At 42.4% G+C, this 24,652-nt stretch overlaps 1 protein-coding gene across 2 annotated transcripts in view; it reads right to left on the bottom strand.

Annotated features, from left to right (window-relative positions):
• The window catches only part of rbpms (RNA binding protein, mRNA processing factor), a 39,773-nt gene extending 18,398 nt beyond the window's left edge, over positions 1-21,375 (bottom strand). For both annotated transcript variants that reach the window (XM_079580416.1, XM_079580417.1), the window contains exons 1-4: positions 21,057-21,375; positions 5,818-5,895; positions 4,013-4,051; positions 718-780 (exon numbers count right to left, since the gene is read on the bottom strand). In XM_079580416.1, coding sequence (XP_079436542.1) covers positions 718-780; positions 4,013-4,051; positions 5,818-5,895; positions 21,057-21,119 — 243 coding nt within the window. In that variant the 5' untranslated portion in view covers positions 21,120-21,375. The remainder of the gene's footprint in view (positions 1-717; positions 781-4,012; positions 4,052-5,817; positions 5,896-21,056) is intronic.
• Positions 21,376-24,652: the final 3,277 nt, after the last annotated feature.

Genomic DNA, 24,652 nt, shown 5'->3' with positions numbered 1-24,652 from the left:
TTTGTTTCTTGTTTCGTTTTAGTTCGAAACTGAGGAAATCTCCATTGTCCTTTTCTTTTTGGTACTTTCTGATTGTTGTCCTTGGAAGAGGAGCATTAAATAACAAGAACATGACACTTGGGGATGTTAGAGGCAGAACTGCACCATTTAAAGCAATGGTAATGAACTCACATCATTCGCAATGACTCAGACTCAGTTGCACTTTTTCCCACAATCCATAATGTTGCCCCCAAATGAAAAACGTACCCGGAGTTGTGATTTGTTTCCTTGGTGCACGTTTGAGAAAATCCTGCCAGTCTTTCTGCCTCCTTCTGGTGATCTCAAAATGCTTCATGATCATTTCTGCTCTCAAATTACCTCCACTTCAAAGCAACAGCAACTCGCAACTGTTGTTTTAGGCTTATTTTAATCTGGTTCCCCCTCTTTGCTGCAGCACAGGGTGAACTGAGGGGCTTTGTATGCACCGAAACCATACAGTATATACAGGTATATATGAAACACAAGAGATATTTCCATAGCTAAGCCCGGTGTAAAAGAAAATGCAAATATTTTATAAGAGGAAGCGAAAACAGGGAAGGTTTGGCATAAAGATAACCTCTACACATTGTACTTGGAAAATGCTTTCACTTCATGGCAGATCTCTGCATGCGGGAGCTAGTCATCTCCAGATATCTACAATCGCTGAGCTGGTAGTTGTGGAGAGGGCATGACACTTACGTTCAAGGCATTCTTAGCAGCCTCCGCCTCTGATCGACTGTCAAAGCTGACAAACCCCACCGGCTGGGGAGACAAGCAGACAGAACAAAAGAGAAGAAAACGTGGTTAAAGGCACAATACTGAGTCGGCAACTTCTGCCTGTGACTGACATAGACGTGCACTTGTGTTTTATTATTTTATTCTCCCTGTCCGTCGTGTCTTGTTTATGCTGGGGAGAGGAGAGGAACGGGGGGGGTGGAGGAGGTTAGGGAAATGCTCACCGGACACTCACATTTTACTACAGTTCATCGTTCAGCTCCCCCATGTCCAAATATGGGCAATAGAAAGTGCATGTGAGGAGTGCGGGAGATAGACGGGGAAAGGGAAAGCTCCGAAAGGAAAAGAAATGAAGAATGTACAAGCTGGATTTTTCAATACATGCCTGTCAGTCAGTACTCTGCGCATATTGATTCAGTATATCACGTTTCAAAACAAGTCCATTAGAGCTGCATCAACAAAGCGAGTCGAAATTGTGAGGTAGAAAGGTGCACTCACGTCAGAGAGTTCAAAGTAAATGTTCTTAAGTACACAAAATCTGCCGAGATATCTCTTGAGTAAATGTTCATTCTTCACGATTTTATTATCAGCTGGGTGTATTTTGACTTTGACGTTTAATTTTCCAAAACCGTTTCTCAACTCTTGCCTTGTAATGCGAAACGACTTCCAAGTTCTAGTTGTACTATTTCTGTTCAAGTCTACTTTTATGGCCGAGCACTACGAGCAGGGCAACATGTTGTTACACTAAATGACCTCCCCTCGCAACTACATCATTGTTCTTGCTTAAGGCTACAGTGGCGGCCGTTTCCAACCAATCACGGAGCCTCTGTCCACTTTCCCACGGAACTGACTCATACGCAAGTACGCAAGTAAAAGCGGGTTCTATCGGGGAATTAACATGGGGGGAAAAAAAGAAATGTCTTTGTTTCTCTGCTAAAAAGTTATTTTGCTTTCTAACTTTCGTTTGCCCATAAAAATGCAACATATTATGCTGCAGAGCGAGAGGAGAAAATGAAGTCTCTAAACATGTGGTTCCCATGGGGTCACGCCGCTGCCTGTGATCTGGAAAAGCATTGCAGGGTTATGGGAATTTTGTACAAGTGGAGAAGAAGAGGAAGAAGGAGGAGGAAGGGGGAAGAAAAAACAACAACGGCGGGCCATGCGAAGACGTCAGGAGTCTTAACAGAATATAAATAGAAAAGGCTGCGGCTTTTTTTTTTTGCTATATATGGAAATGACTGCGTGGAGTTTGACTGAAAAAAAAGAAGAAAGATCAATGGATTTTTAGTTTGTATTGTCACTGCCGTTAGCCGGAGGAGAATCAAAGCTGTGAAGTCCGCAGAATGTTTTGTCAGGCTGACTCAGATCAGGTGACATCTGTCGAGTAAAAAAAATGTCAATTGTAAAGCAGAGGAGCAGGGTGAGGAGTTTTAAACACAGACCAAAGTGCACAGCGCCTCTTACTCATTCATTAACATGCAATAGCAAACCTGCACAGTCCACATTTTCAACATTACGGCCTTTTCACAATAACTGGAGTCAGAGTTGCAAAGTAAGGCTTCGGCGGCCAGTAAAAGTCAACACAATAGCTATATGGATTTTTCAATAGAAAATTACAGGGCTGCAAAATGAGAACAAAAAAAAATGCAATGTTTGATAACGGACTTTCCATTTCCAAACCATTTCAACTCAAGACAGTTGAACAAATACTGTAGGCAATTTAGTTGGATTGGTTTGGGGTGGTGACTGAAGAAAGTAATATATCAGACCCAAAACAAGGACCTTAAATCCTGACTAAAACTGAACTTTTACACATTGTTAAGTCACCATTCATTTTTGTTTTAGGCCACGTTAGTGGAAAATGTGTAAAATCTCATTGATTTTGTGATGTATATTGTGCCTGGGGCTGTCACGATAATTACTATATCGACTTACTGTTCAATAAATAACAGATAAACGATATATTGTCGGGCTCAATATTTATCGTCTGTATATTTATTAGCATTTCCCCCTTATTTTTTCTTTGTAAAACTTTGATTTCTAACGGAAGCAAATTGACTTTTCATGTTTATTGCAGCTTGTGTGGTATTTTAGGATATTATGATGCACTTTTAGAACTGTCATTTTTATGTCTGAGAGTTGACAGCATCTAGAATCGTTAGTCAATAAAATTGTTTATCGCGATACTTCCATGCTTCGATACATCGAACTTCAAATTTGTCATTGTGACAGGTCTAATCGTGCCTTCTTCACCTAATATTGTGGTGACGATAATTTGCCGATATATACATTCAATCATAGTTTTTGCCCCAGCCTTGATAAGCCGCTGTTAGCATTAGCATGCTGTTGCTAAAAATACAATTGTGGAAGTTAAAACTAACTCGGCAATGGAATATTCCAGGTTCTGTGCTTCAAAATGACACTCAGCATGTCCAAATAAACAGAGGTTTAGTTTGTGAAACTTGTGATTCTGATTAACAAACTTGTCGGTATCCAAGTTTCATCGTGATGTTTCTATGGGGGGAAAGTTGTGGGGGGATGGGCTCGTTTTAAAGCCTTGACTTCCAATGCAAATAAACAGGAAGTTGGCTTTGATCTGCGTTCGATCGGCTTACACAGTAAAATACCCAAATATCGGCCGGCCAATATATCATTTGTCAAAAAACCTCCATTGTCTTGCAGCAGGATCGCACTGTACTTGCTGAAAGACTAGATTTCTCCACTGTTCGAGGAATTACTATGTCTGTATTGGAACTAAACCACCTTAAACCCTTTCTAATGAGCATGGCAGGGCTTTACGGGATATGGCTAATGCACCAAAAACTAAAGTGACACAAAGCTAAATTGCTCATCTCTGAACATGGACAGCTGCCAGTCGCGCTCATTCTCAGCCTGGCTCTCCCTCGAGGCTAAACTAAAAAAAAAAATTTAAAAAAAAAACGATCTTGTCAAAACGCCTGCTTTGACACCTCAAAAATTTTCTTCCCATCCCCGTGCGTCCCACCGGAGTAGACGGGCTGTGGCTTCAGACAAGTATCCCAGCGCCAAAGGCAAGTTGGTGCAGCGCTCGGCCCCCCACACCCCTCTCTCTGTGTGTAAACTTTTCCTTCAATTCCAGGTAACTTCCTGCCGAGCGGCGCTAATCCTTCAGAGTCAGACCGATAACGCCGAAGGGGAGAGCAGGCAGTCGTAAAAGGTGTTGATGAGGCCTAAGCAGTGACGACAAGTGATCGGTGATTGAGAGCTGTCTGTGGCATACCTGTTTCGAAGTGAGTTTTATCAAGGAGCCTTCGTAGCCCTGCAACAAAGAGGCACAATGAAAAACATGTAAGTGGAAACATGAAATTGGATCAACAGTTCAGTCATTAAAAAGGTTATCTGCCAAAAAAAGGGCATACTCAGTTAATGTCCCCATTGTCAGTGAGCCAATGATTGACTCAAATATTGTGGATAAACATTTCAGATATGTATTTCACCTGATAAGAAGAGTAAAATATAAGCCTTGATTGATTTCAATTTGTTTTCTTGTTGGTGAAAAATACCTCCAAAAAACATCTTTGCTTTGACAGGAGCAGCTGCTTTGCTTAGACATTATATGCTTTATTGGAAGTATGCCTGTAGTTTGTTGATTCGCTTGTTTATATGGAATGTAGCAACATTTTCGTAGTCCTTCTGGGGGTAATACGAGTGTTAATGGGATGATTGGGGGTCTTTCATCTTCCCCCTTGTGTTTCTGGCCAGAAAACCACATTTGGAGCTTCACTGCCACCGAGACGGAGGCCCCAATACACACTAATAAAATCATGAAGAAGAAGCTAACAGGCTAACGGCAAAGCTAATGTACAATATCCCTCTCTCCCTTTGTCTTTTCTGTCAGTGTAGTATTTACTCTCACGGACAATTAATGAGTAAAAAAAACATAACATGCTACAACACCTGCAGTGGCGCTTATGGCCTCTAGGGGCATGAATTACTTAGTACTGCTTTAACCTGGAATTTTCCGCAATGTGACTTTAACCGCTTAACCCCACCTAAACCGAGCACGTTCTCTCCAGTTCAGCTTTATCCAAATTTTTGGCACATTTCTGTTGCGCTTTTGTTTTTAATATTTGTTGTGTTTTTTAATGCTTTTGTGTTGTTGCCACGTATTCATCGCTCTTTTGTCATGAATTGTTGCTTTTTTGTTGTTGTTGTGTGCCAATGCCTCATTTGAGAGCTAAGACCTTATAGTTTGTGTGAGTAAAACACAACTTACAGGCGGTGAATGACAAGTAACTTGGCAGAAGAGGATACATATACTTTATTACTAATGTTTCATGAGTGGAATTAAACGTCGCATGTTTCTCCAAAGCATGACTGACCGCAGCATTGATTAATCTCACTAATGCTTTTACTTCAAGCCGCTTCAGAATGATAATTATCCACATATTCCTTCCACTGTTGCATTCTTGGCCTAATCCAGGTACTTGAACGCTAAATGAAGACCATATGGGCCGTAGTAATACGTCTTCACCCGCGATCTGAGATTTACTGCTTTCAACACTCATGACACAGGCCATTTACTACTAGTATACAGCATGATCCAAGCGAGCCTTTTCGATGCATCGCAATTGTTCCATCATTTACTTTAACCCTGCTGCTCCTGTTTCCATTAAAGTGCATTATGGCAGGGCGCCGGTCCAAAAAAGCTTCCTCCTCGTATGTTAACATGCACACTGCCGTTGTGACTGACTGGGTTTTATTGAAGTGAAACAAATAGTTTTTTTTTGTTGTTGTTGAAAATTCAAGGTCCGGGCGTGGAGGGGAGAGGGGGGGGGGGGGGGGGGTGGAGAAGGGAGCCATTTTTCCAAGAAGCTTCGCATGGATCAAGACGTGATTGAACTCGGGCTTTAGCAACACAGACACTCGAAACCTCCGGAGAGTTTTTTTTTTTCCATTGCCGTTTATTTCATCACCATTAATGGAGGTCCAATTGACTCGTGGAAAGAAAATCGGGCCCTAAGAATAGCATGCGAGTCCCCCCCCCCCTTTCCCCCCCCATCCATTTAAAACATACAAACATACCTTAAATGGTCTGAAGAGGAGATACAGCTCCCGCGGCTTGATATCCAGGGGTAGGCCGCTGACGAATAGCGTTCGAACCTGCGGAAGACAGAGGGGAGAGAGAGATCATGTATTTTTCATTAACCTCTACTAGTTATAAATAGCTACCTTGATGCCTGGCAGTTACAAATGAGATGAAGAGGGAGGGCACTGGATAGAGGAGCTTATTAGTTCTCAAGGCTCGCGAAGAAGAAGAAAAAAGACTTGCTATATCTTTGAGCAAGGAAAACATCACTTTTTCAAGCCCTAAGTGCCTTGTATTCTTCTGTGTAATCTATAGTTGCTTGGAGTTTTACGGCTGTCCTCCCTTACAGCTCTGCCCTCTATTTTACATTTGAACTCTTCAACTTCGCAACCGGAGCTTTGCTGGGAATTTGAATTGTATGTATGTGCTAAAAAAGGAAAACGTAATTATTGTAGTCTTGAAGCCCACACTGGGAATGACAAGACAGTGATGCCAGAAGAAGGAAAGGGAAAAAAAAGAAATCTCTCTGAAAAGTGGTTTGAAGTGTCACAGGTGCAGTGCAGGTGAAGTCTGTCGAAAAGAAAGAGTTCAGTGTGCTATCTTAAACTAACATTTGCACATACGCATTCCCTCATGTGCGCATAAAAAAAGTAGCAGAAAAGACACAATGCAGCTGTAATCTGGATGAAACCGTCTCGACACAGAAACTATGGAGAAGCTTATCGAGGGAGGGTAGTAATCAGTTAGGTTACATATTTACGTGGGTAAGTTTGTGGAGAAATGCACTGTTACTCAGAGTGCTTGTACTTTTTACTTGTTCTTGTACTTAAAGCAGAACTAAGTAGCTCATGCCCCTAGAGGCCATAAGCGCCACTGCAGGTGTCGTAGCATGTTGCGTTTTTTTACTCATTAATTGTCCTGAGAGTAAATACTACGCTGACAGAAAAGACAAATGGAGAGAGGGATATTGTACATCCAATTACACAATGGAGATCATATGTCACGTGTCTGTAAATACTTTTTAAGTGGCGCTAGCCCGCAGTTAGCTTTGCCCATTAGCCTGCTAGCTTCTTCTTTGTGATTCTATTGGTGTGTATTGACCCCCCACTCATCCCATTACAACTTGTATTACCCCCAGAGGGACTACGGAAAGAATTTATTAAAGCAAACAAGTTACTTAGTTCTTCTTTAAAGAGACTAGATGCAAGTTGGTTATTTTATGCTCACTACTGCCACCTCAGGTCTTACGCGTAACTGCAGCTTCTATATGAAGCTCGTGCATGACAGCACTTCGGACCCGAAGTAACAACTTTTTGAGTGACCGTGCAGGATTTTAGAGGCAGTTGTGGTGAACAGGTCTGGGCTCATTCTACACATTAGGAAATGGCTGGAACATGTAGGGGGAGGAAAATACTTATTTATACATTTTTAAACTCTAGATAGTCCCTTTAAGTAACAGTAGTTTAATTGTCAGCATGTAAAAGTTCGTATTTTTTGTACCTTTTCAAAACAATTATTTCTTTTGTCCACTTTTTATGGTGTATTCAATTGGAAATATCAAAAACTTATCTCAAAACAAAACATAAATCTAATTTAGACACTAGACAGTTACTTTCCTACTCAAGTAATGAAGTGATTGTCTGGATTTTTACTTGTACTTGAGTGAAATGATTCTTCATCATGCTACCCATACTTCAGTAAATACTTCAGTTACTCTCCATCTTACACAAGTGCGCACCAGAAGCACATTTTCCATGACACGCTACCACACTGTCAACAATAACGTGTAAGTGGTTGAAAGATTATGTATTTAGTGTCATTTGTGGGAAACACAAAGAAACATCACTCTTTTTATTGTGGACGTGGTCTGTCTGGAGCAGAAAAACAAATCCGGTGCCAAGAAACTCTTGTATAAACTGAGTAATGCTTGTTTCAACATTTGATCAAGCAGCCGCCATTAGTAATGCTACAAATATTTGATAAGACAAAAGAGCACGACACGCCGCTCAGATGTTGTGGTTCTAATGTCACCTCCAATGATTTTAGATGAGGTTTGTGTGTGTTTGGAGACAGTCACAATTAGAGGAAAAGTTTTAAATATATCAGGTTCGAGAAATTGCGATTGTATTGCATTAGATTAGCAGTGTCAGTCTTCTCTGTGATGTTAATGTTGGGACATGTGTAAAATAAATGTCCAATCTCATTGTAATCACACTTGGAAATGCCCATGCTGTTCCAATTTCGATATCATACATTGATAAGCCCGTTTTCTCAGCTAATATTGTTTTTGTTATGCTAAGATTTCTATGTATCACCTCGATCTACATCATGCGTTTTATGGGTGTTGGTTGGCACTGCATGGCGCTCATGAGGCAGACCCACCAGTCCAAGTGCATTAAGCCGTCTCCCAACCACTCTGCACCCTGCACTCCTCCACTTTGAGAACCTGATAACTGCGCTTGAATGTGAAATCTAATCATTTATTCAATAATCCTCTTCTATTTCAGGCTGATTTTTTCGGGGCTAAAAACCCACAGCTAGTAAGCACTTACAGCGAGCAGCTCCTCACGGCTTCATTAGATTGAGTATTCACAACTCGGGGGACAAAGGAACTGCTGAACTAACACTACACTTCATTCCCACGTGTAATCTGATACGGGCCGCGCAGGAAAACACAAACAAAGAGGATTAGCTTGGCAACTGGAAGGAGGCCTGCCATTATAATGACTATATCAAATTATCGTTCAACACGAGAAAAATTAACCGCTCAATATCTATAGTTTGAAGCTTTATTTGAGCAAGTGGAGAACTTTCCAGTGTGAGATCAAACATTGAGCATATACATAAGTCAGTACAGGCACTGACACCATACTTTTGTGATAATAAATGACTTTTAACTTCCCAGATTTATCGCAGTTATTGTGTTAAAGGGGCTAGATGCAAGTTAGCCATTTTATACTCACTACTGCCACCTCAGGTCATACGTGTAACTGCACCTTCTATATTAAGCTCGTGCAGGACGACACTTCGGACCCGAATTAACACCTTTTTGAGTGACAGCGCAGGATTTTAGAGGCAGGACATTGTTGGAACATGTAGGGGAAGGACAATACATAATTTTGACGTTTTTGAACTCCGTATAGTCCCTTTAAATTCAAGATATCACTAAGAACATTCAGGAAAAGCACTTGCTGGGATTGTCATGCTTTTACTATAATATCTGTGGATTTTAGGGCTGCATAATTTCGTGCAATTGTCGTAGTCAGTGATGTTGGGTTGTTTTCTTTTTCTGATTTAGCTGATAATTATTGGGATTATGAACTGCTAAACTAATACAAGTGAGGTCAGAACGTCCGGGTGAGCAGGTTTCAAACATAATCACAAACACTAACAATGAGTACATGACTACAGGATATTTTGTGCCGCCTAAACTGTTGTGGTTTCGATGAATGATACAATGATCTCATCGTGATATTTTCCGCAGCAAAACGAGATGCGTAATCACAATACATGAAAATCACCTTGGTCTGCTTTCCGCGAGTTCAATCCTATCTTATCAGTGGGGCCCCGCTGCGCTGTCACTGGGTCTTGTCTCTGCCAGATCTGTTTAAATTGGAGCTCTGAGGGGAGTCCTTTTAAGGAGTTAGTGAGAACAAAGAGCGATGCGGGGCAGTGTCAATCACAGCCGTGCAGGGGTGGTCACATTAAGAAGACATGTTTTTACAATGTGGTGCAATACGGGATATAATGTTACATACTGCGTGTTCTACATTTGTGATAACATAGATACAGCAATTTGGTGTTTACCTCGAAAAAACAAAAAACAAAAGCAGGACCTAAACAAGACGAGCACTTTTTGTTTTAGGCTGTGTTTGCAAAGTATGTAAAGACCTGTAAGACCTCAGTGATTTTGCAATATACTGTATTGATATTGTGTAATATTGCGCTAATATTTGGCGGTGTATTCTGCAGCCCTGGTGTAGTAATGTAAAAACATTCCAGCATCTAAGATAAGACTGATTTGTGTGAGGATAAGCGCTTACTAGGGCTGGGTACCATCATTTTTTTTTCCAATACCGGTACTTTAACAATACTTGGTTTTCGATACCTATGCTAAATTATTTGTCATATAAAACCATAAAACAAATTAATAATGTTAATATTCCTTTTCCTCTTTTGCATTTCCTCTTTTCAATTCAGTTCAATTCCAAAAAAAAATTCAATTTCTCCCCAATTTTTCCACTTGTTTTTCCCAAAATGTTAAATTTTTCCCCCAATTTTTCCACTTGTTTTCCCCAACTTTTTCTCAATTTCCCTCCTTATTTTCAATTTTTTTCCTACTTATTTTTTTCTTCAATACAAAGATTTTATATTTCTTTTCGGTAGCTGCTTTCAATACTATTATTTTTTCGATATCAGTAGAATCTAAACCTTTTTTTTTCTGGTAACCTACACCAAACTGGTATTGTTTAACGGTACCCAGGCCTAGCGCTTACCAAGAGTGACACAATCAATAATTATATTGCGATTTGAATTTGACAAATGTTTACAATATCAAACAAATCCATTCTTTTTACCTGACTTTTTGTGCTTTGGATGCCGCCTTGAAATGGAAACATAACATGGTAACCTAACCTGCGCTAATCCTAATGAATAGCCCTCTTAAAATGTGCCGAGATGGAAAATGCACTCAGGTTGTTTGTAGGACAGATGGACCTAAGCTGTACTGTTCCTCCTCTTGAGCGCTTCTGAAAGTGCCTTTTCAGTGAACATAACTCTTGCTGAAGCTGCGCATGACCCCGACTAAAATGCCAAAAAGACATCACAGACAAAACTTAAGATGCTGGAATGAGCAACAGACGGCAGATTTATGCTTCGCTTTTAAGTTTTGTTTAACTTCAGGTGGATAAACGTCCGGAGTGTTTGAATCGCCGCTAAGCCAAAATGGCAAGCACATTTCAGGGTGAATTATCAACAAGGCAGTTTTATTGAGGACGTGTTCAGCCATTTTTAATGCAAGTGGCCATGTGTGCTGGAGGCGAAGGAGTAGCTATCCGACAAGGGAACCCTTTAAGTCAAATTCAATGGAACGAGGTATATCTGGAAGGGGATCAGGCAAAAAAAGAGGTGGGTGATTTTCGGGCATCAGAAAGCCAAGAACAGTGACGATAAGGGCATAACTAAGCAGCCACATAGGACTTCGATAGACTGTGAATGATCATGACAAACAAAATAACACAAATCTTCTCAATTTTTAATATCTTCCCACTAAATGCAGCTTTCAAGATGGTTTATGAACGTAGACAAGATATTTTCCAAAAAAAGTGAATGATTTCCAACCCATCCGATCCAAAATGTTTCCATTTTACTCCTCCAACGTGACAACTCCACTCCAAACTATGTGCTGTTACTGCTTCATGCCAGGTAATTCAAATTTATTATCACCGCAGACTACAGCAAACGAAGCAACCAGGTCACAAGCGGGAGTGCTGTTCACTAAAAGAGTCTGAATGGGCCAAAGGTAAGGATGGTTGCGTCAGTGAGCCCATCGTTGCACCAAACGGAGGCGAACAGACAGCAGAGAGGGATATGACTAAGGACAAACACACTCTCGACTATGACCGCGAACAATGGGACATTCTTGGGAGGGCCGGGCGTCATTCCAGAGACTTCCTGACGTCAGCTGTTGTGATATATGATCGGGTTTTTGCGCCGTGTCCGGTGTGGAGGAGCTCGGGCCTGCACATGCTCCCATCCCGAAATGAATCACGGCGAAATGTGTCAACTGTTCTCCTCTCGCTAAGACATCTGCTGTTGATTACACTATCGGAACGTATTTATGTTTCCACTCGCGGGGAGAGAGGCGGGGCGGGCAGGTTAAGTGAGACACGGCCGGAGTGCAGGTCAGCGCCGGGGGTTGAGCAGATTCTGCACGGATAAGCCCTCTGCTGCGCTTTTATTGGGTTTTAAAGCCATTGTTTTATTGGAGTCACATACCTACATTTCCATAGTGCTGAGTCGCTCCCCGTGAGCCTTTTGAATCATTGACCATTTATGGCCTGCACACGCATCCAATACACAGGACAGGGGTTCGATCAGAAACAGCGGTCTCCAGCGAGCAGCCTCACAGCCGGCAGACAGCAGCAGTTCCCTGGCAACAACACGGGCCAGCCCCAGGCCAAAAACATCAGATGGTATTAGGGCCACTTCTGTTGTAAGTCCCAGGGGATCACACACCTTAATCTGCCATTCCACATGCAAAGTCCCCACAATGGCTTGATCGGTAGTTTTGAATGTACTTATTGCAGGAGTTTTCTTTTAACATTTTGGTGTAGTAAAGGTGGATTAATCAGTAATACAGTTACACAGAGGAACGTTCAGTTATGCGTGTAATCCGTATGAGGTGCATAAGTCCCAGCTGGAACTCTTATATGATAAAGGACTAACGCTAACCACAAAGATAATGAGATATACTGAACACACCGGCAAAAACAGCACATGATCTGCCGAAGAAGGCTTACCATGCACTATATGTAAAGTTTAGACCCATTCCCAAAGTGTCGCAATGATCACAGAGGTTGCAAATGATGACCCCAGGTTAACGCGACTACCTGTTTGAGATAAAGCGCCTACTATCAAGTTTTACTATATGAGGTCAGATGGTTGATAAATGGTAAATCCCCTCCTAGGATTATAACGCTTCGCTACTGCTTTGTGACGATTGTTAGAGAAAGTCAGTCAATGAGGCAAGAACAGACAAGTAAAGGTGTAAATTTACGTGTGACAAACATAAATAAATTGGTTTATTTATGCCCCACTTCCATTCAGTTAACATCAAAGACTTGACGTCGATAACACCTAAATCCCAGCATGCCTCGTTATAAGGTGACTTTGTTCTCTCCTGCACGTTTTCAGACTGAGAGCTTCTTTGACCGTTTATTCTGGCCAAAAAACGAGGGACACGACCTTGCTCTGATGAGAGATGACTGCTGTGTGTGACTCCTTCACTATCACTGTGAGCGCACAAATGTGTGTTAATAGACGGAGGTCCTTCAGAACAGATGTGACGGACACCGGTCTAACCTTGAGAGGGCCTGACAAAGGGCGCTGCAAAGAAAATTAAAGAAAATGCACTTAAAATTATGTATAGAAGCACAAAGTTGGTTAAGCTATTATAACTTAGCTCGTATATGAAAATACATGAAGCTTGCTAGTAATAAAAAGTGTTGGTAACTTATTTTTTTGTTACTTTTTGCATTTTTGCATGTGTAAATGTATTCCCAACCTTCCCTAGTTCATTGTCTCTATATGTTCTTGTCCTATGTCAATGTATTAAAAAATAACTTCAATGTTGGGAAATAACTGTCAAAATTGATGCAGTGTTTGGTTGTTTTTGTTTCCTTTGAGGATTGAGAAGCCGCGGGTTTGCCAAGTGTCAAACAACCATGAATGGATGACTTGCTTTGTCACTAATCGCCAAGGTGCGAGAGAATCAAGTTTCACAGTCAGGTTCAGGGGTCGTAGGTCGGCCCTGGGTTAGTGCGTAGGGTCATGGGTTGGCTGGCGAGGTTACCGAGCGCTATGGACATCACGAGCCTGCGTTTGCTTTCCCCCGTTCCCCTCACTCCCACAAGTGCTTTTTGGCCGGCCATTACGGACCGGTAAGAGTCTGTAAATGTTCCAACAGGTTAACCTTTAAAAGACATTTAAAACTAATGGCCAAGGAAAGCAGAGCACTTCACCGAGTTGTTTTTCATCCTCTTTCTCCACCATAGCTTTGCTTCAAAATAAAACACTCGAGACCCCCACTCTGCTCAAAAAAAATCTCTCAAGATGTTTGGAAGGGAAAAAAAAACGTTCGCACATTGTCAGCAGCGTATCATTCCGTCGTTCTTTGCTGTCAGCTTATGAAACGTCAAAAGTCTCGCTAAAACTTTCGGAAACTTCATTGCTCTTCCTTCTCGCCGTCTTATCTGATGCTCGTCCGTGAATAGACTTAACATTCCTCGGCGCTCATTAAAGTGAACTAATCTCGTGCGTGGTCTCTTTGTTGCCGTTTGGCCAAGTGGACGGTTTATGGCTGTTCGGTTTTCGAGGTCGGGTGCGCGCGGGGGTTAAGGTTTTGCGAGGCGAAGGAAGAGGAAAACACGAGGTAAATCCTGGATGTTTTCTTTTGTGGAGACGTGTTGAGTTTTTGTGATGATAGTGCAGCTGTTTCTCTGGCCTGGTCACTGGCTGCAATCTCTCATTTAGGGCTGCAACCAGTGGATAGGAATAAAACAGATACACGAGAACATTCCGCTCTCACGAAATTAATCTAACGTACAAAATAGATAGTCCAGAAAGTATGTAATTTGGCCTCGGATAGCCATATGCCCTGACTTGACTGTGATAAGCAACTTTTCCTCACATCTAAAACAATGTTAACACCTTAAGGCGGGGCGACGTGGCAAAAAATGTCGATCAATCTTCATTTTCAAGTCGATGTTTCATTAAACATAGACCAATGGTTCAGGTTCTGGTTAGACTTTATTCATTTAAATGAGATGTTTTTGCACTTCTGTTTTAGTAATGCATTTAAAAGGGCCTAATTTGATCTAGATCTAGGTGAAATACTTAAAGAGATGTTACATGGTGGGAGATACCCCACTTCAGTAACATTTAACAACAAATAGTTTGCTCCTCCACTGTACAAACTCCACACAATGAGCTGTACTAGCTGTAATAGCGGTGTAGACCTATCGATCAAAGGCCACTACGCCAATAATTGCAATCAGCCATACATTTAATCAAGATTCAATACAAAGAATCGCTCGGCCCAACAACGCCACTACTTTTTCAATCAATTTGAAATCATGTTAAACCATTTTTTACGACTGTTTGTGAAGTGTCTAAGATGATGCTCGTGGTTAGAAAGGTGTGGCCTGACAAATGAGAAAGGTTTGGAAGCATTGATGCCGACACCTTGTTTACTGTCTGGCTGTCCGTCCTCTTTGATTTATTGCAGTGACAACTAATTACTCAGGCTAATCTGACATCACATCAATTGAGTAACATGAGAGCCGGGAACATTCCAGGGCTACTCAAAGCAATGTTTAGGTAACTTTTTAGCAATGAGTTTGTATGGTAATAGTATTTTACATCCTACTGAGATAGTGTTTGTACTTTCAATATCTTTACATTAACATCTTTAATAACATTAATTCTTAAGCTAAAACTACATGGACAATACACTTGCTAGTTGCTACATTCCTGGTTGAAAAGTTTTAATTTTATTCAGGCTTTAATATTACTTTTGGATACCTAAGCTTTGGCGTTTTAAGAACTGATTCACGTGTCTAGAAAATACACCAGGACCAGAACAAGATTGTTTTTTAACAAAGTGTGGGCTGGCGTTTTGGGTGCAGAAACAAGCATGCGCTAATGAAAAAACACCACTGAAAGTATGCTTTTGTAAAAGGCTGAACCAGACTTTTATGTAGATTAAAGACACTTGATTAAGTGCAATGTTTTTCTCAGATCCTCCTTGTGCTTGCATTGAGGGAGTAAGAGTCTCTGTTATGCTTTGACCAATCACCTGAGTAAGCCATACTTCTGCTCAGGGTGGACAAGCTTTGCACTGTCCTTTTCACGATTTGTCCCACCTTCTGAAGCTAATCTTTAGTATTTTGACCTTGGATGGCTGCCTCTCTCGCCATGGGCCTATCCAGAGCAGACAGACGGGCAGGCGGACAAGATTTCGACCCCCTTAAAGCGTTCTGCCTGGCTCGCTCCCGTCTTCTGCAAACCTCTTCCCATGACCATAAGCGCGGCGGGGCCCCATGTGTCCGTTCGGAGATCTCAGGGTCATGCTTTCCACTTATGTAGCGATAAGGCGGATGGAGGAGTAGCCGGTCCGCTGGGATTTTAAAACGGCCCAGGATCAAAAATGAATAGGGTGGGGTGCGGAGGAAGAGAGCGGCAAAATGTACAGAACGGCACCGACGGCGGCTGAGGGAATGAATTGAGGAAACGGTGAGAGGGCGCGATAACAAGGGTGGGACTGGTGAAAGGAAGACGGGAAGGAACCAAGGAGGAAGAGAGATAAAGACCAGTTTAGGATGGATGGAGGTGGCTTAAGGAAAGATAAACGAAAATGCAGTATGAGTGAAGTTTAGGGAGTGCAGTAAAACCGAGCAAGATGGCCGCCATTGTCTAGGAAGGCTGTCTCAATTCAATTTCAAAGTGCTAGAAATAAATACCCTCACCACTGGCTAGTCTTTATAGTTTATATATAGCAGTACGTGGTTATATATTTTCAATACCGGATGTGATATGTCTGTCTTGCTGCCTGTCCCTTCATCCCAGTCTCCTTTTGCCAGCAGTTCCTGACGCTAAGCCTTGTTGTTGTCATTTCAAAAAGCTCTCATTGCGCAGCTGACAGAAGATAAGATGACAATTCCCTGGGTGCTTTTATAAATAAACTCCAAACAGAAGCTATTATTGTTATTAGGCGTGTTAAGTTGGACAGACATTTTTAAAATAGTTATTCCCGGCCCAGAAGGTCAAGCTAAGTGCAGGTTTCTTTGTGAGGTGCTCGGTTTTAGTGATATGGCACAAAGCCTTTCTTGCTTTTGTTCTTTTTTACGATTTGATACGCTGAAGAAGTCTTTTCGCTTGACAGATAAGACATCATCTACTCTAAACAATCCAACACAGATAACTACTGAGAACATTTACTACGATTACAATAGAGCCAAAGATACTAACTCCTACTACTTTTTTTTTGGTTGTCCTTAGATGTAAAAAGAAGGGCTGGACGTTATGGCAAGACATTATTTGCTTTTGTATTGATCTCAATTTTTGACTTTCATAATAGCCGGACGTGTACTCTTCCTGGTGCCGTAACCCCATGTAGCTCTCCTATGATACCATCTCGTGTCACTGCGAGTTAATCTATCTGCTTGCCCTTTTCATAGATACACGTACGGACCACACACAAGGCCACGATCGTCCCACGGACCACCCTTCGCTTTCGGTCCCCACTCTCCCTCCGACGACAAACGCGCCCCGCACACAACCCGGCAGCTCCTCCGTCGGAAAGGTCAGGCCGGCCACATGACCCGCTATTTGAAGAGTACCCAGTGGATACCCGAAGCAGGCCACGCACAATCCAATTACACCCCGGGGAGACACGGCGCATTTGCTCAACTGCGCCTGAACGAGATTCGGTTTCTCTTCAGCCCCTTGTAAAAGATTCACTTAGGTGTTTACGGTCAGCAGCAACAGATGTCTACAGAGGGTCAGAACCTGTATTGTTGGTTTACATCCAGGCAGGACAGATTTACGGCGGAGAGAACATAAAGAGAACGCCGCATTCCCCGGAATTAAATCACTGGCGGATAATGCTGCGCAGTTTGACAGTCGACTTACGAGGTACAAGAGGCTGAGCAGGTCTCTAAAATGTAAACAACACGACTAAGTAAGAGGGAGGCTAACAGCGCGGAGAGAGGTCAAAGGGGAGGCCTGGTCTGCTGATGTTAGACGCTCACATGCTGTATAACGGGAACATATCTTTAAACGGCATGTTTTTACCACTAATAACGCTTCAATCATAGGAGTGTGACAGCTCTATCCACTGCGGGACTGAGCCATCGTGTGACCTAATGATAACACAAACACGTCTGGAATCTGTCACCTCATTTAGGGCTTTAAATAGCCCTCAAACGACACGTCCAAAATGACTTGGAATTTGGATTTTAGAGCCACGTAATGGATGTGATAGATGTTTTCGTATTGAAAAACACTAATAGTGTTCTTATTTTATGCACAGCGCATTAACAGCGGAAAGATGAATGCAATCAAAAGCGCAATTTGAGTGGTTGCGCTTGCAAAGGCTGTAATTATTGGGTTGTACCTTCTAAAGAATAGTAAAGTATACTGCAAAGGCTTTTAGCAAGTTTAAAACCCAACCTAAACCTCTTCAAACTGGTTCTTGTACTAGATCAGCTGTCTAGTGTTTTGCTTCTGGACGTGAAATGTGCATTTTGACCTGTCTTTCGCAATGCTTGCAAGAAAAATCACAAGCAAATATTTTTTCCAAGACTGTGCAGCCCTAATGAGATTCCTGTATGAGAAACACAGTTCAAACATTATCGCTTTTGGACAATTAGATATTCATACTCCTGTCCAATCGTACTTTTACTTCAAAAGAGCAGAAAAAAAAACCTTGATACTTCTTTCCAAAGTGAAGCGCTGCCTGTATGTTCTCTCTTAAGCTCGTAGTTGACTGTTCGGAAGGACATGCCATACTGCACCGACTGGCCGCCCTTATATGGTGTGGAAACCGCAGCTCCTTGAACATATCTTTGACATTTAACACACAAGAGCTGATTTGTCACCTCCGCTGCATCGGTCACCGCTGAGTGCCGTGCGTCGTGAAAGCATCCAGAACACCTGATAATAACTCTTATCAAACCGGCTGGTCGAGATAAAGAGGCCTGAAAACCTGCATACCTCCATCTACTTGCAGGGCCATGTTTGGGGAGCGCTGGACCACGTTTTGATAAACACCAAGCATCATCGGGCTTTGACGATGGCATGTGAGCTTGGCCAATGAAGCGGGCATGAGAGGGGAAGGCTACGGTGCTTTACTGGTGCGAATCAGTGAGCTGCGCACTACAGATGGGGAAGGAGGGGGGGGGCTGAGGGTTGTTGTTCAGCATGTGAGTGTCATACCATCCAGCCCCGTTAAACTTTGCCTCTCGTAGTTTATGGTTACTTAAGAACAAAGCAGCGGGGCATTTTACAGCGATTCAATGATGAGGGAACGTCGCGTATGTTTGAGTGTTTGAGTTCAGGAGACGGAGAGAGAGAGAGTGGGGGAGAGAGATGGGAACATAAAATTAAATCAGGACAGTCACAGAGGATGAACTTGAACGTTCTTGGAAAAAAAGTGCAAGTCATCCCGGCGTATTTAGAAATTAGTCATTAATCTTGTCTCGTGTGTCTTTGTGAATTTAAACACCTGCTCTTCTCCGTCGGTTGCGCACACAGCGTCCTCCCCTGCATACAAAACACAGCGCACAGTTTCATAAAACCATGCCTGCTTGTTTAACCTTAGATACCTTAATCCACTCAAGTGGATGCCTGCTGGTGCCAGACTGGACGGCCTCCAAACATATTCTCAAGCATTAGATTTCTCCGGCCATTACTCCCCTGTCTAGACGCAACTTCCATCTATTATTGTCCTTACAAATATTACAAGAGCAATGCCCGCGCAGCATTGTACAACTGCGATATCATGTCCATTCTACTCGGTCTCCCTCAGGCCACCGCAGCGAACCTTCCAGTGTGGAAATGGATCGAGCATTTATTTTATGAATGATGACCCTTCCCTGATGCAGCGTCTGATCTGCCGGGGCTGAATTTTTGTAATAATATCTATGACGTCACCTAAATACCCACTAAAGGACCACTTGGGCTGGCTTATTATATTTCATTAAAACTGACTACACGCTGCTGAACAGTGGGACTTCAAAATGAAAGATTGAAATGGTTCTAAATATAGGACAGGGTCAGAATTAAAGTCATGTTTAATTAAGTTTTATTTCTACTATCAGGGTGTGCGATATTGATAAAAAATGAATATCTCACTAGCGATGATTAAGGATGACTTCACCAAACCATGAGAAATGTGCCAGAAATGTGCATGTTCATACCTTAGCTTAGGTCAATGTCTTACTAAAGCAGAGAATGATGACAAAAGAGCAGAAACCTTTTCTTTTTGAGATCACACCACAACTTTTTTTCCTTTTTCACCAGCACTTTTTGTGATTTTGTCTTTGTCACAATGTCATTTGACGCTCATAACAATATCGAAATCCATTTATTTGACTGGGAAGTTGATGCTAACTATACTTTCCAACTTTGCAATATGGTGAAGGACCCATTGACAACAAAGCACGTCAGGATGATTACACATTCATGATAACTATATCTCCATTATCTCATTGAGTGTCAATGAACATAGCTTATTAGCTGCATGAGGCTTTCCAGAACTCATTCGATTTCCTAGAAGGCCAGGGTTTTTTCCTCCACATCATCAGTGCGTTGGTACCTCTCTCTGCATCCATAGAAACCTCTTACAGCAGTGCACCAAATATGGCCTCCCATCAGGCCGGCTCGAAGATTCGGTTACAAAGCGACGAACGCTACAGCCAGCCTTAATTTGATTGCCGCAAGAGAAATAACTGATACCATCTGATACACCTTCCTTACATCACTTGGCTTGCGGACAGTGGGGCTCTACAATAACAAATCAGTGCTCGCGCAGCGGAGAGATACCTCAGGGCCAAAGAAAACCGCCCCATGCAAAGAACTACAAATGTATTTACCAAGAAAGCCGAAACCCTATTGTGCAAGCTATCCCGATGTTTGCAGAGGAAAGAAACTTGGCGATTGTCCAGGCTTTGTCAAAAAAAAAAAAAAAAAAGAGAGTAAACAAAACCTCACCAGAAACCAGTGCGCCCATTGTCTGAACAAACATTCTTCAAAGTTAATATGTAATTAAATTAAGCTCGTAAAAGAATCGCCCCTTCCTGCCAGGGCTTCCCTTGCAATAGTTACAAAGGGATATTGCCTACATGTTGCAGCAGCAGTTGTTTGAACTTCAATTGCTCCCTTAGCTTCAGTGAAAACTAATTCATGCTGGCTAAGATATTCCCTTTACTACTGCTTTCCAGTGATGTGTGGAGCCCGGCTTTATGGTACAGTAGCAGGCAGCAGGAGCGGTGGTGGGCTAAGCATAACCTCCAAAAGTCATAGTAATTCAACTTCATCTCACTTATAAAGATTTTTTTTTTACAGTTTTTTTTATTAATAGTTAATTGTTGGCTGCACAACTTTTCAAAAAAAAATCCTGCAAATCACTGCTTTAAAAAGGACGTTTACTCCACTTTTTTAAATTTTGAATGAGTTGTGAAATATTCAACAAAGGCAGAGCAGCAGAGCGCAGATGCCACCGCGACTATCCTTCCGTAAAGTGCCATGTTATTACACAACTTTCAGACTAGATAAAGTATTGTCCGAAACTATTCGAGCTCCCCCCAAGGCATTAACTAATTATTAAGCTTTTAAGCGAAAGCGCTGATAAAGCCGTTTTCTCGCGGGACTGTATTTTCTCGCGGAAGAGGTTAATTAAGTTGTCGTACGTGGGTCAAGTACGTAGCGCCAGGTGCGCGAGGGGGATACGTACCTCCTCTTCGTGGTTGGTGAACTCAGTCTGTTCATTCTCCTTCTCGGGTTTGTTGTTATTCATGGCGACTCTTGATATCACTTTCACTCTTCCGTCTTCTTTCTTCTTTCTTCTTTCGCCTTCCTTCCCCTCTCTTTTGGTGTTTCTACAAAAAAAAAAGCACCCTCCGACAGAGACGAGGCTCCCGTCCCGCGTCCGCTGTCCTTCTGACCCGGGGTTTCTCCCACTACTTCGGCGGCATCAATCTGCTTTTACAGGGAACCCGGCTTTAATGTGGCACTGGAAGCGGCGAGGGGGAAGGAGGAGGTGGGGGGGAGAGAGAGAGAGAAAAAAGGGGGGGAAAAACTCACGATGCGTTTTTAAATGCTGTCAAGATATTCCCCCTGCGTTCCCGGTGAAGCTTCTCCGCGGGCTCTTTGGTCGCTGTTCTCCCCGTTTGAAACACTGTACAATGTTGAGCGTGTGGACGGCGCCGTGGGCAAACTTCTCTCCCCATCGCCGCGTCAGGAGGAGAGCGCAGCGAGGGAGGGAGGAAGGGAGGAGGGAGGGAAGGGGGAGGGCCGGAGGTGGGGCCGGCCGGGCGCGCGCGCTCATCCCAATCCCCGTCTCCACCACCACCGCTGCGCTTTATCAAGTTTTTTTTTTTTTTCTGAAGCAAGTGTCAAAGGAGTGACAGTGGAAAAAAAACAGCGCCAATCACTAATCACCTCGCGGATCAGCTGGAAGTTATTTTAATCGCGGCTGCATTCCTTCAATAGCTGCTCTCGGTGCTGTACTGACTGATGCATCTCCTCAGCTACCGGTTTGCACAGGTGGAACTGCCTGGAGACATTTTCCCATATAGGGATTTTTTTTTTTTTCTCAGTGAGACTTACAGGAAACAGCAGCTAAACAAAACTGTATCCTGGGGGGTTTTCCTCTTCTGTAATATTACAATTTACAAGTAGCCTCTGAAATGATAGGTTTATACACAGAGGTGGAAAGTACTCAGTTACATTTATTCAAGTACATGTACTTAAGTAACGTTTTAACCTCTTAACCCCCCGCCTTAGCCAAGTGCATTTTCTCCAGTTCGCCTTTATACGGAGTTTAAAGGAATAGGCCACCGTTTTTACATACTGAGATATGTTCTTACCTTAGCTTTGACGAGTTCTTCAGGACCTGTCTGATCTTCCCCCGTGCCTTTAATCACGTAAACACAGCACAGACGGCGTTAGCATTTAGCCTCTCCCTCTCTCCACTATAGCTCCAAAACAGGTCAAGATAGAAGCTACCGAGCTCTTCCACGTTTTCCCTATTTAAATATGGTTACGTGAAGTGTTCCACTACAAAGTATAATTACACAAAATTAAACAATGTGGATTTTCTAAGCGGATAAAAAGGGGGAACTATATTGTAAGGCGTAGTAATACCAGGAGTAGTTCGAAATCCGCGCAGTAATCTTCACTTTACTGCGCAGTAATCTTCACTTTACTGTGCGGATGCCAAACTACTCCTGGTATTACTTTTTATTTTACTTATTATTTTCCTCCCCCTACATGTTCCAGCCTTGTCCAAATGTAGAATGAGCTCTGAGCTGTTCACCACAACTGCCTCTAAAATCCTGCACTGTCACTCAAAAAGGTGTTAATTCGGGTCCGAAGTGCCGTCATGCACGAGCTTAATACAGAAGGTGCAGTTACGCGTAAGACCACAGGTGGCAGTAGTGAGTGTAAAATGACTAACTTGCATCGAGCCCCTTTAACCCAAATCCTAAAGGGCCTATATCATGCAAAATCGACTTTTTGGAGCTTTTAGCCATGTTGTTATGCTATTTCCTTATCAAAAACACCCCCAGAGTGGTTTGTGGCTTCATTCACGCAGCTCTCAGTAATCCTCCTGAATCCTGCTCTCTGAGCAGCTGCTCCTCCCTCTCCTGGTGAACGACTGAGTGTTCAGTTGTGTCGTAACAGCGGAACGGAAGTGCTCGACGTCTGTAATGTAATGTCTTAATTCTATGCTTACGGACGAATTTTAATTTGCCAAACAACGTTTTCATTATTTCTGTCGTAAGAGAGAAACAAAGAGGGAAAAAAAATAAAAAAAATAATAAAAAAAATAAAAAAGGTCAAGGTCAAGGTCAAGGTCAAAGTTTATTTATAAAGCACATTTAAAATACAGTTGACACTGCCCAAAGTGCTGTACATGTTTCAGTGCGAGACAAATATATATATATACATACACACAGTACAAAAGAACAACATGGAATGATCAACTCAGCTCGTGTTAAAAGCCAATGTAAAGAGGCGTGTTTTTAAGAGTGACTTAAAACTCTCAATGGATGAGGCTGATCGAATGCTCAAAGGGAGCTCGTTCCAAAAGGATGTGCCCGAGGTCAGCTGTGGCCAAAACAAACACATCGTGTCTGAACAGATCAGTCATGTTTGCGCTGCAGCTGAAGATGGAGCTCGTTGCCTACTCTGGACACCTGTTCTTATTCTTACCTAACGATAATGTCACGGAGAAAAAGAAGCGCGTTTGGCTACGAGGACGAGGAGTTTATTCAACCTTTTTTCAGGAAGAGGCCACTCAGCTGTTTTTTTTCTCCGGGATTCAGCGACTATCATAGCCTGGCTAACACCAGACTAAAATCACAAGTGATATTTAGTCTGGGGACCACCAATTCATTTTCTCGTAGGAGAGGTGTGGTTTACGAGCGTCCATAGTCGTTTATTGGGCGATACGGAAAAAAAAAAAAAAAAGTCTCATGCGTCTGCACGTAGCCCCAGCCAATCATATCATCGTATGAGATGACGTATGACGTACCCGCTGTAAACTTTTGAGCTAAATTATTTAGAACAAGGTCTAAAGCTTTTAATCAAAAAATACCATCGTGTCTGCTGCTGTCATGTTGGATCCGTAAATAAACTTTTTTTTTAATTATCCGTAAATAAACTACAAGCTTCCATGTATCGAATAGCGCGTCATCGTCTTGCCGTCCCTCCTCGCTCTGTGATTGGTTCCCAAATCCACCGGAGATTTGGCCATGGTCCCCAGGCTGTTGTGCAGTTCGAAATAATTCGAGCGCACACAGCAGCCTGGTGTTAGCCAGGTTACGACTATCAGCCAAAATATGGTTTTTCTGTGACTGTCACTGATGGATGTTTGGTGAACCTTCGCCAGAACCAAAGTGGATTAACTTTTATAACCAATGCGAGTCCCACATTGTAAACAGCGATGGAGCAGAGCAGTGAGTCAATCCAAACGCGGGTTAGCTTGTGTGTTTTAGCCATTTATGAAGCTGTATTGCTGATGTCAACTCCGTATAACTGCATCGTGAAGTAACTTCACTTATTGCTGTTTATTTATATTACGGTAAAGTATGTGCAGAGAGAGGGGGCGGAGTTAACTGAATCGAAGCGTCTTCCGGGTTCGAAAAATACCTCCAGAAAACACTTATATTTATCACAAAAGTGCTCCATAATGGTAGAGGTACAATATATCATATAAATGCCTATATTTAACTTTGGAATGGCTAAAATAGCATGATATAGATCCTTTAAAGCTTCTCGACTGAAGCTTTCAGCCTGGAGGCCAAGAGTGATGCCTCATTTGAA

The sequence above is a fragment of the Gobius niger genome (assembly GCF_951799975.1).
Source record: "Gobius niger genome assembly, chromosome: 21".
Lineage (NCBI taxonomy): Eukaryota > Metazoa > Chordata > Actinopteri > Gobiiformes > Gobiidae > Gobius > Gobius niger.
The sequence above is the reverse complement of the archived record's forward strand: the minus strand, read 5'-3'. Positions and strand labels throughout refer to the sequence as shown.